The sequence below is a fragment of the Petaurus breviceps genome, unplaced genomic scaffold (genome assembly GCF_028583685.1).
Source record: "Petaurus breviceps papuanus isolate PSGF00001 unplaced genomic scaffold, PetGlider_PUasm1.0 532, whole genome shotgun sequence".
In the NCBI taxonomy this organism is placed as follows: domain Eukaryota; kingdom Metazoa; phylum Chordata; class Mammalia; order Diprotodontia; family Petauridae; genus Petaurus; species Petaurus breviceps.
Window position 1 is genome coordinate 657,366 of NW_027186361.1, and position 12,746 is coordinate 670,111.

At 38.3% G+C, this 12,746-nt stretch overlaps 1 protein-coding gene across 1 annotated transcript; it reads left to right on the forward strand.

The window, feature by feature from the left end:
- The first annotated feature begins 2,285 nt into the window (after positions 1-2,285).
- LOC138172394 (ATP synthase-coupling factor 6, mitochondrial-like) lies at positions 2,286-2,720 on the forward strand. The gene has a single exon (XM_069102150.1). It carries the CDS (start codon positions 2,286-2,288, stop codon positions 2,604-2,606), a length of 321 nt encoding a protein of 106 aa, XP_068958251.1. The 3' UTR covers positions 2,607-2,720.
- Positions 2,721-12,746: the final 10,026 nt, after the last annotated feature.

The following is a 12,746-nucleotide window of genomic DNA, read 5'->3' on the forward strand; positions in this document are numbered from 1 at the left end:
AAGAAAATATCTCTTTTTACAGATAATATAATGGTATACTTGGAAAATCCTAGAGAATAAATTAAAAAATTAGTTGAAACAATAATTTTTAACAAAATAACAGCATATAAAATAAAGCCACATAAATAATCAACATTTCTATATATTACCAACAAAGCCCTGAAAGAAGAGATAGTAAGAAATATTTCGTTTACAATAACCATAGATAATATAAAATACATGGAAGTATACCTGCCAAGACAAATCCAGAAACTATATAAACCATAGTTACAAAACATTTTTAATACAAATAAAGTCAGATTTAAATAATTGGAAAAATAGTCATTGTTTATGGGTGGGTTGAGCCCATGTAATAAAAATGACTAATCTACTTATCCAAGTGAAATCCCAATTAAACAACCAAAAATTATTTTATTGAGCTAGAATAAAAAATATCAAAGGAATTAATGAAAAAAAAATGTAAAGGAAGGAGGCCTAGCAGTACCAGATCTTAAACTATACTATAAGGTAGTAATTATCAAAACTATCACTGGCAAAAAATTAGAATAATGGATCAGTAAAATAGAATAGGTAAACAATACACAGTAGTAAATGACTATAGTAACCTAGTTTTTGATAAATGCAAAAATCTAAACTTTTGGGATAAGAACTCACTATCTGGTAAAAATTGCTGGGAAAACTGGAAAGTAGTCTGGCAGAAACTAGGTTTAGACCCATATCTTTTCAGAATTTTCCAAGATTTATGGATAGGAGAAGAATTTATGAATAAATAAGAGATAAAGGGCATTGTGGGGTACAAAATGGATCAATTTGATTACATTAAATTAGAAAGGTTTTGCTCAAATAAAACCAGCTTGGACAAGCTTCAAAGGAAAGCAAGAAACTGGGGGGAAATTTTATAGCTGATTTCTCAGATATATAGCCAGTTTCTCATATCTCAAATATATAGAGAACTGAGTGAAATTTATAAGAATATGACTCACTTGGGGGGGCTTAGGTGGTGCAGTGAGTAAAGCACCAGCCCCAGAGTCAGGAGGACTTGAGTTCAGATCCATCCTCAGACACTTAACATTAAAAAAAAAAAAAACTAGCCGTGTAACCTTGGGCAAGTTACTTAACCCCAATAGCCCTCCAAAAGGCAAAAAAAAAAAGAATATGACTCACTCCCCAGTTGATAAATGGTCAAAGGATATGAATAGACAGTTTTTGGAAGAAGAAATCAAAGCTATATATAGACATATGAAAAAATGTTCTAAATAATTATTGATTAGAGAAATGCAAATTAAAACAACTTTGAGATACCTTCTCACGCCTATCAAATTGACTAAAGAAGGGAAAGTGACAAATGCTGGAGAGGATGTGGAAAAATTGGGACACTAAGTCACTGTTGGTGGAAATTGTGAACTGATTCGACTATTTTGGAGAGCAACTTGGAATTATGACCAAAGAGTTACAAAACTATGTATACCCTTTGACCCAGCAATACCACTATTAGGTCTGTTTCTCAAGGTGATCAAGGAAATAGGAAAAGAGTTTATATGTTCTAAAATATTTATAGCAGCTTTCTTTGTGGTGGCAAAGAATTAGAAATAGAGGGGATGCCCATCAATTGGGAAATGGATGAACAAGTTGTGGTATATGATTATGATGGAATACTACTGTGTTGAAAGAAATGATGAACAGGTTGATTTTAAAGAAACATGGAAAGATTTGTGTGAAATAATGAAGAGTGAAATGAGGTGAACCAAGAGGATGTTATATACAGTAACAGCAGCATTATTTGAAGAGTAATTGTAATGACTAAGCTGTTCTGAACAATATGATCATTCAAATCAACTATGAAAAACTTATGAAAGAAAATGCTCTCCAACTCCAGAGAAAGAATTGGCATATGGAAGTATGCATTATATGGCTCCACATATCAATATCTGTATCAAATGTTGGACTTCTTTAATAGGGGGTTGGAAAGGAGACAACTTGGAACTCAAAATGCAACAACAAGTCAATGAATGAATGAAAAAAAAAGAAAATGTACCCAAATGAATCTTGATGGGGAAATCCAAGAAAAAGTCACAGTGAGTTGGTACAGGGAGATAGAGAGCAGGAGCAAGTCTGTGAACACTGAGTAAGGGGTCTGGCCAGGAGCATGATGGAACCATCAGTGTGGTAACCAACCTTGATGCCATGTTTGTCCTCATTGAAGGCATTTGACAATATGACTGAAAACATCATGCTAAAAAGCACGGGTGGACTGAGCCAGGATCTTAAAAGATCTTAAAAGAGCCATGGCTCTTAAAAGGCTCTCCAGGTTTTTATCTCTTGTTCAGTCTGCAACATCAGTATATTTTCAAAGGAACATTGGTGTCACAGCTGTTGCATTTAACAAGGAACTTGATCCTGTTCAAAAACTCTTTGTAGACAAGATTAGACAATATATATCCAAGAGACAAGCAGCTGGAGGACCTGTTGATATAAGTCCTGAATATCAACAAGATCTGGAAAGGGAGCTATTCAAGCTTAAGCAGATGTATAGTAAAGCAGACATGAATACATTCCCAGCATTCAAATTTGAAGACCCCAAATTTGAAGATGCACCTAAACCCTAATCTTGAGGATTAACTACAGAGTGTATATTGCTGTTTGATTATTTGTCATGAATTAGTTGTATAACTAATCAATACTAACAATAAATTTTAATTTCACTTTCAAAAAAATGAAAAGCATGGGAGCAAACATACAGTCTTTTATTTTGCCTTTTTTTTTGGAAGGCAATTGGGTTTAAGTGACTTGCCCAAGGTCACATGGCTAGTAAGTGTTAAGTGTCTGAGGCCGGATTTGAACTCAGGTCTTCCTGACTCCAGGGCTGGTGTTCTCTTCACTGTGCCACCTAGCCACCCCTAAACATACAATCTTGTTTCACTCAATTGGTGACTGGGAAATAGGAAAACATCGTTCATTATCCAGAACCTGAGCAAGTATGCCATCATGAAATTCAATACTGATGAACTTCTCTGGGCAACCAAATATTTACATAATTTTCCATAAGCCCTCATGACTGACAGTATCAAAGGATTTGGTCAGATCAACAAATGCTGTATATAGGCCTCTGTTCTGCTCCTGGCATTTCTCTTGGAGTTATCAGGCAACAAGCACCATATAGATCATGGCTCTCAGGTAGATGACCATCCTCCAGGTGAAGGAGTAGCTTATTAAGGAGGACTCTGGCAAGAATCTTACTAGCAATGACTAAGAGAGAGATGCCCCTGTGATTGTCACAGGACCATCTATTTCCTTTTCCTTTATAAAGATGGACAATGGAGGAATCCTTGAACTTCTGGGTGATAACCTCCTATATAACCAAGAATAACTTACCCAGAAAAACTGGAAAAATAGAGTGGGAAAATTTACCTTTAATGAAATAGAGGACTTCCAAACATTCCTATTGAAAAGATCAGAGCTTTGTAGGAACTGAACGTACCCAAAATTGATCTCATTATCTTTTCCCAAAAGCCCTCCTCCCTTGCAAATGTCCCTATTCCTGTCAAGGACACCAGCATCTTTCCAGTACTCCCAGTTTGGCAATCTAAGTGTCATTCTCTACTTCTCACTATCTCTAGCTCCCTGTATCCAATCTGTTGCCAAGGCCTGTCCATTCCTACTTTGTAACATTTTTCATATACCCCCCTTTCTTTCCTTGGATCCTGCCACCACACTGGTGTAGGCCTTTATCACCTCATTCATGGACTGTTGCAATAACCTGCTGGTCATATTTCCTGCCTCAAGTCTCTCCCCAGTCTAGTCTATCATCCACTCAACTGATAAGGTAATTTTTCTAAAATATAGGTATGACCATGTTACTACCCTTCCCGTACTCAGAAAACTCCCATGGCTCTCTATCATCTCTAGGATCAAATAAAAAGTCTTTAGTTGGCATTTAAAGCCCTTTATAACCTAGGCCCCTTCCCCAGCTTTCCAGTCTTCTTATATCTTAAATCACCACATACTCTTTGATCCAGGGACAGAAGCATCCTGTCTCTTTCTTGCAAAAGACACATTATCTCCAGACTGGACATTTTCACCCATGCTTGGAATGCTCTTCCTCCTCAACTCTGCCTCCAGGCTTCCTCAACTTCCTTTAAATGCAAATTTTAGTCTCATCTTTTGGGAATCCTTTCTTAATCTCTCTTAATTCTGATCCTTTCTCTATTGATTATTTCCTATTATACTTTATACAGCTGGTTTGTATAGAATTGCTTGCAAGTCTCTCCTATTAGATTTTAGAACATTTAAGTTCTTTTCCTATTTCCCTGATCACCTTGGGAAATAGACCTAATAGTGGTATTGCTGAGTCAAAAGGTATACATAGCTTTGTAACTCTTTGGTCATAATTCCAAGTTCCTCTCCAACACAAGGACTATTATTTTTGTCTTTCTTTGTATCCCCCCCCCCCCCCGCCCCGGGCTTAGCACTGTTCCTGGCACATAGTAGGCAGTTAACAAATATTTGTTGACTGAGTCTAATTAGACAAGATCTGGGAGTAGTTGTCATACTTTGATGATTTTAGGAGAAGAATGGAAAGAGAGGAGACTATTAGGACTGTACTAAGGAAGGGGATGGGGAGAAAAGGGAAAAAAGGTTAGGAAAAAATTATCTCACAATCATGGTGTACAAGTTGATATCTATACAAACAAGGAAGGAGTGGGGTAACAGCTGACACTTGAACCTCAATCTCATCCTGACTAATCAAAAGAGGGAAAAATACACACACACACACACACACAATCTAGTACAGAAATATTTTCATTCAACTGAGACATAGGAGGGAAAAGGGGGATTAAAGGGATAGTAGATGAAGGGAAAGGTTAGTTCTAAGCAAAATAATCTCTAAGGATACATAAAAATGTTTATAGCTCTTTTTGAAGTGGCAAAGAATGGGAACATAAAGGGATGCCCATAAATTGGAGGAATGGATGAATAAATATATAACAAGTATATAAATGTTGTGGATATATACACAAACATACATATATACAAACTTATCATAGATATAGATATAAAGTAAAAAGGGTATATTTGAAGAGGTTACCCATAAAAAGGGTTAGGATTGCTCTGGAGACCCCAAAATACCAATACAATGGGTCCTGCCAAATGAATTCAACTCAAGTCTTCTCAGCCAAAGAAAAGTAAAGTTTATTAAAAGTTTGCTTGTATTGGACACAGTAAGCCTGTGTTAGGTCATTCTATGGCACTCTTACACATGGAGACAAAATGGGGTCTTATATACAGAAGGTTGTGGGAGGAATCTAGGGGTGGTCTAGAGGAGGAGTTTGGGGAGGGTCAATGAGTGATTAAGGGTGGGAAGTTGCTGGAGGCTACCTGGAGACTACAGACAATGGTGGGCTAGTCCAGTTCAAGGGCGGATTGATATTTTGATTGACTCAAGGGTGGGAAGTCTAGTAACAGAGGTTTGGGCCCAGTCACAATGTAAGGCTTATGGCCTCATGCAAAAGACTCATCAAATAGGACAATTTAATCAGAGTTCAAGGGGGGTTCCCAGAGCCTATACCTCAAAGATTCAAGGAGAGCTCAAGGAGGCTCCCAGAGCCCATACCTCCTCAATATTGTCAGAGAAACCTGGGAAGACTTGTATGAATTGATGCAAAATGAAGTGAGCAGAATTCAATGACAGTGGGGTAAAGACAAACAACTTTGATAGACTTAGGAATTCTTATCAGCCTAATGATCAACCACAATTCTGGAGGACTAATAATGAAACAGCTACCCACCTTCTGATGGAAAGATAAAGGTCTAAGAATACAGAATGAGATTTTTTTTTAAGGACAGGGCTAATGTGGGAATTTGTTTTGCTTGACTATACATGTTTGTAACAAGTTTTGTTACAAACAAACAGAGGCAGGATGGGGTGAAGGGGAAAGAAGGTGGATTGTTTTCTGATTGAAAAGTAAAATGTAATTTGAAAAAGATAAATCAGATGAACAAGGACAACATTTCCTTTTATATCTATGGATAGGGGAAGGGTTCATGGACAAACAATGGATACAGAGGATCAGAGAAAAGAAAATAGACAATTTTGATTGCATAAAATTTTAAAGCTTTTGCAGAAACAATAAATGCAATTAAAATGAAAAGGGAAGCAGTTATATGGGGGAAATCTTTGTAGTACATCTGATAAAGGTCTCATCTATGACATATATAAGAAATTGATTCAAAGTGAGAAGAATAAAAGCCAATTGATAAATAGTCAAAGGATATAAACAGTTTCAAAGGAAAAAATCCAAGCTATCAAAAGCCATTAGAGGAAAAAAATGATCCAAATCACTAATCAACAAATCACAAAGCAACTTTTACATCCTGCTCACACCTATAAGACTGGCAAAAAAATGACCAAAAAATGGGAAATGAAATGTTGGAGGTTCTGCAGAAAAGCAAACCCTTTAGGGCATTGATGACGGAGCTGTGAATTCCCATTTGGAACTAAGTCTAAAAAATTACTAACCTGTGCCTACCCATTTACCCAGATACACCCCTACTAAATCTTTACCTCAAAAAAGGTCAAAGAAAGAGGAAAAGGCTCCCATATGCAAAAGCATTTATAATAGCTCTTTTTGTCATAGCAAAGAACTGAAAAATGGCTGAGCAAGTTCTAGTATATGAATGTAATGGAATGCTATTATCCTGTAAAGAAAAAATGAAAAGGATAGTTTCATAGAAATTTAAGAAAATCTTTATGAATGGATGCAGAGTGAACTAAGCAGAGCCAGAAAAACAATTCATACAATAACAATGACATTGTTAAAGATAAATAACTTTGAAACACATAAGAATTCTGATAAATGCAATGACCAATCACAAGTTCAGAGGACCACAGAGGAACAATACTACCCACCTACTGACAGAGAAATGATGAACTCAGGGTGCAGAATGAGACATACATTTTTTGGACAAGGGGGATGCAGGAATTTATTTTGATAGAATATGTATATGTATATTAGATGTGTGTATTTGTCTTAAGTGTTTTTCTTTTCTTTTTTTTTGCTTTTTTGGGCAATTGGGGTTAAGTGACTTGCCCAAGGTCACATGGCTATTTTCTTTTTTTCTAATGATGGGAGATAAAGTTGATATAAGTGAAAAAATAACATTTTAAATTTTAAAAAGAAAATAAGTGCTCATTTATTTTAAAGTGAATTAAATATTTTGAAGAAAAAAGGCAAAACTACCACGTGAAAATGATATCGCATTTAAGTGTTACATAGTCCTATGTCACAATACTTAGAGCAAATAGAGAGATTCCAGGAGTTCATAGAAGGGATTTAGCATACAAGCTGATGTCTGAATAATTTACTTTTAGAGCTAAAAGAGGATCATTAGTACCAACAGAATTCATTTGGTACATGGGAGAAAAGTCCCCAGAGAGGTGAAGCAATTTATCCAAGAACAGTGACAGAGAAACAGCTTCAATACTGGCCCCTTGACTTCCCCTGAGCCAAATGAGAAGTGGCAGCCAGACTAAGCAAAGACAGTAGAAATAAAATGTGTTTGACCAAGGGGTCCCACTGGCAGCACTTCTAAGGATCTTTGGTTGGGTGGCCAGAGAGCCACAAATGCTGAGGGGAAGAGTTTACACTGGAGGAAGCAATAAGGCATCGTGAAGTTTTGAGCCATAAGAGTAACATGAAAGATGTTTTAGGGGAATAATCTGGCAACTGTATATTGAATGAACTGGAAAAGAGGGGCAGGGCCTGGAAGTGAAGGACCAGTATCTATGCTACTTTTAAATGACTTGGAAGGTGTCAATGCAGGTCTATGTGCAAACAACAGGCCATTGATTTGTCACCTCATGTCCTTACTTATAAAGAAACTGTGGGGTTTTCTCCCCTCTGATTAATTTGTAATTAATTATAGCACAACAGTAAGGACATGGTGCAAATGCTGAAGGAGGGTAACAGTTACATAGACTATGATTTTCTAAGGATAAAAATAAAACATGAGATTTTAGAAATAAATGTGACCTTGTATATAATAATGTAGCCTCTGAATCTTTCAAAATGTTTATGAATACTTGTCCGAGGAAAAGTAGGTGGGCCAGGCTTACAGGAATTTTGACTTCAAGGTCTCCTTCCTAGCTGGAGGAGTTGAACTAAGTTACAATTTTGACTTGACACTGAAACTTTGGGGCTGAAAGCCATACAGAAGAATCAGAGGAAGAGGCCATTTAGTGCTGGAAAAATCCAACAGACTAATTGGCCTACATACCGGGAAGGTTATTTCTTTTCCATCAGCTTTGTACCTGCCTTAGCATTGCCTCTCTCACACCTAGCTCAGATTTGGGGTAGAAACTAGATCCAGGATCCTAAGGTTTCTACATGTTATAAGACCACATAAGTACTCATGGAGTCCTAATATTATGGAGGAACTAGGGTTTTCTGATGTGCAGAAAGGTCTTAATTAACAAATGGTGTAAAATTAACCCTCCAGCCCACAAGCATTTATTTATTGCTTTTTGATGGGGGTTTTTTTGTTTAGTTTTGTTTTGCTTTTTGGAGGGGGGAAGGCAGGACAATTGGGGTTAAGTGACTTGCCCAAGGTCACCCGGCTAGTTTTTTGTGTTAAGTGTCTGAGGCCGGATTTGAACTCAGGTCCTCCTGACTCCAGAACTGGTGCTCTATTCACTGTGCCACCTAGCCACCCCAGCATTTATTTGTTGCTTACCATGTGCCAGGCACCATACTAAGTGCTAGGGATACGAGGAAAGGCAAGAGATAGGCCCTGTTCTAGAGGAGCTTGCAGTCTAATATGCAAACAACTATGTACAAATAAGCTGTATGTACAAGATAAATAGGAGATAATCAGCTGAGAGAAGACCCTAGCATTAAGGGAGGATTTGAAAAGGTTTCCTGTAGATTTGTAGATATGCTGTAGATAATCCATAATAAAGAATCCCTCATAAAGGAGTTCTTACCCTCATAAAGATGATAGAAGGGGGCGGCTAGGTGGCACAGTGAATAGAGCACTGGCCCTGGAGTCAGGAGGACCTGAGTTCAAATCCGGCCTCAGACACTTAACACTTACTAGCCATGTGACCTTGGGCAAGTCATTTAACCCCAATTGCCCTGTCTTCCCCCCTCCAAAAAAAAAGAACACAGAGGGTCAGCCTTGGGTTTGAGAAGATGCAGGTTAAAGCTGGTCTCTGACACATACTCAAGGTGTGAACCTGAATGAGAAAGGCACCTAAACTTGACAGTACCCCAAGCAAATCTTTAAGACAATAAATTATTAATGAAAGTATTTAATAAAATGCTTATTGATTGATTGGAGCCTTGGAAAAAATATTGGATGTGGAGTCAAAGGACCTAAGTTGAAATCCTGGACCTGTCACTTATTTGAGTGACCTTAAGTGGGTCATTTCACTTCTAAAGTCCTCAAGTTTCTTTACAGAAAGAGGAATGGAATAGATGATCTCCAAATTCCTTTCCAGCTATAGATCTAGAATTCTATGAAGAAAGCTGCTACTTGGCAAACCAACCTTGTTCCCTCATCCCCATTGTCCTCAGTGAGTTCACTCCAAACCTCCCTAGACAACTCACTGTGCCCTCTAGAAACATTTGCTATTATTAAGATTGCCCTTTTCATTAAATCTTTACTCAGAAAATGTTTCTAGTATTACAATCATGTAATCTTCGTTCCCCTAGAACACAGTGTTCCTGGCCACCATTTTTAACCCTAACCCTATATATACTATTGTATATTTCTCATGACCCCCAACACATTGAACCAGGAAGAGCTTTATAGAAGTAGAGCTAGAAGGAGCCCCTAACCCTAACTCTACCCTAGGGAGGACGCCTTAGATCAGAGCCCAAAACAGGCTTGTTCTTCAGGAATCTGAGGTGATAGTGAAATCGAAACTATTAGGATCCAGTATCCCTATTGAAGAAACAGAAAAACCCTAAAGTAATCAGCACAGGGCAAAAGAATGAGAGCAAGTAGAGGACAGAGACTGGGGAAATTCCCCAGGCCTTGTAGGCTTAGCCTAGTTGCACCTGGCTAGCTTCAGCCTAGCTGGCATCAGTTACCCAAACTTTGGACATGCACTTAATATTGGAGCTGAATCGCCACCAGAGTATACAGCAGTTTCTCCTAATTGGGTGCAGTCAGCCTGCTTGTTGTTAGTGAAATTCTTCCTTGTTGGTAGACCTGGAAGCAACTAGAGTCCAGCTTCATGGACACTTAGAGACCCCTGGGGGGGGGGGTCCCAAGACCCTTTCAGGGGTCTATGAGGTCAAAACTACTTTCATAATGATAAAAAGATATTATTTACCTATTAGAACACTCTTCCCTTTTCCACCTACATAGCTGTGAGAGGTCAGATTTTCTTTATGTATTTCAAAATCAAAATAGCATGTCACACCCGACTGAATTCAGAAAGCAGATATGAGAAATCAGCTGTCTTTTTCATTAAACCAGATATTAGAAAGATTTTTTTTAAATGTACAAAGTAATGACTCTTTTCTCATTCAAATTTCTTTTTGTTTTGGAAAATATAGTTATTTTCCATAAAATGAAATATTAAGTTAAATAAATATTAATATTAAATCAATAATAGTAATTAAACTAATATTAAAATATTATATTAAAAATTGGAGGTGCCACATGAACTGAGCCTTGAAAGCAGATATGTATTCTTAGAAGTCAAGGTGAGAATCAAAGGTGTATATTCTAAGCATGGGAGACAACTTAGGCAAAGGCAGGAGATGAGTCTGGGGAAACAACAATTTGGCTAGAATACAGAGTGTGTTCAGTGAGGAATATGTAATAAGTATGGAAAGAGAGGTTGGAGCCACTCTGAGAAGGACTTCAGGTGGCAGGTTGCTTAGGGCAACAGGAACCTCTTACTGTTTCTGAGCTCAAGGAAGAGCATTTTGGCAACTGGATAGATTGGGGAGGGGAGAGGCTGGAAGCAAGCAGACCCACTGACAAGGTAAAGATCATGTAGTCTCAAAGTAAGATAGTGGTTTGTATGAGTGGTGATGGAGAAGTAAGAGATGGTGCTTAAGTAGCATGGACAGGACATGGCAATCAATTGAATATGTTTGTTGTTCTTCATCCTTTGTTCTTGAAGAGGACTGATGACATCAGGAGGGTGATGGTATGACTTGCAAGTGAATTGGATTTAAGTGACACAGGGCTGTGAATATGAGGGTAGGGGAGAAAGAATAGACAGAGATGACAAATATGGTAATATCCTCAATAGAAATAAAGAGTGTTTAAAGGAGGCAGTAAGTAGCTGAGCCAGAATTTATGCCCTGGTCTTGACTCCAAATTTAGCATACTTCTCCCTGTACAGCAATGCCTCCCAAATCTTCATCCTTGATTGGACATTGAGAGTTTATAGAAGTTCATTTGGTCATCCCTTTCTGCACTTGCATGACAGACTTGGTTAGATATAGAAGCAGTTTTCAGTAGCTTTTCCTGTAGTAGGCTGTTCCCCTCCCATCATGTGATACAGCCTTGCTTAACTTCTCTAGGCAAAATCAAGGCTGAGCTGCTGCTGGGGAAGGGCTCTCTTGTTCAAAACCCCACAGGCCTACCAGCATGAGCACTTGCCCAAAAGATCATTCTGTTTACTCCAGGAAGAAAGGCAGTATTCCTTTGAGATGCCTCTTTTCAGGGCAGATAACAACTGGCAGATAGAGAATGGACCAGCCCTTATTTGTGGTTATCTCTAATAGGAAATACACATCTTTCCCCACCCCATCCCGCCCTAAGTCCTTTACTGGACTCAAAGCACAGGATCAATTTGATAAACATTTTTTAAATACCTCCCATGAGCCAGCCACTGGGCACAAGTCCACTGACATATAAAGCTCTTTGTAATACATGTCTAAAGTATCTTTCTAGATTGATTTCACATTACCTCCCCCTCAAGATCTCTATGTTCTAGCTAAACAAACTACATGTGGAGTTCCACGTCCCATCTCTCCTGCTTCTACCCCTCATGCCTGAAAGGCTCTGGCTCCTCCCTCACCTTTGCTGCTTACCATCCTTAGCTTTGTCACTCATTCTCACATTCCCTCTGTTGATTCATTCAAAAAGTACTTATTAAGCACCTACTATGTACCAGGTATTAAGCTAAGGCTACAAAATCAGCAATGGGACTATCTCTGCCCTCAAGGGTCTTACTTTCCACTGGGAAGATAAGATATGTACATAGATGAATAAATACAAGATATATACAAAGTAAACACAATGTCATTTGTATGTGTTGAAGTCATTACCACCTGGGGAGATCAGCAAATCTGTCATGTAGGAGATATTATGTGAGCTGAGCTCTAAAGGAAGTTTAAGAGGTAGGGGGGAAGAGAGAGTGCAGTCCAGGAAGGAGGAATTTTGTGGTTTAGTCATTTCAGTAGTGGCCAACTCTTTGTGACCCCATTTGGGATTCTCCTGGCAAAGATACCAAAGTGGTTTGGCCTTTCCTCCTCCAGATCATTTTACAGATGAGCAAAAGAGGCAAGCAGGATGAAATGACTTGTCCAGGGTCACACAACTAGTAACTGTCTGAAGCCAGATTTGAACTCAAGAAGAGGAGACCTCTAAGAAAAGAAAGATCCCTAAATAAAAACTTCCAGGAATATTGTAGCTAAGTTCTGGAGCTTCCAGGTCAAGGAGAAAATATTGCCAGCAGACAAAAAGAAACAAGTCAAAATACCGTGGATCCATAGTCAGGA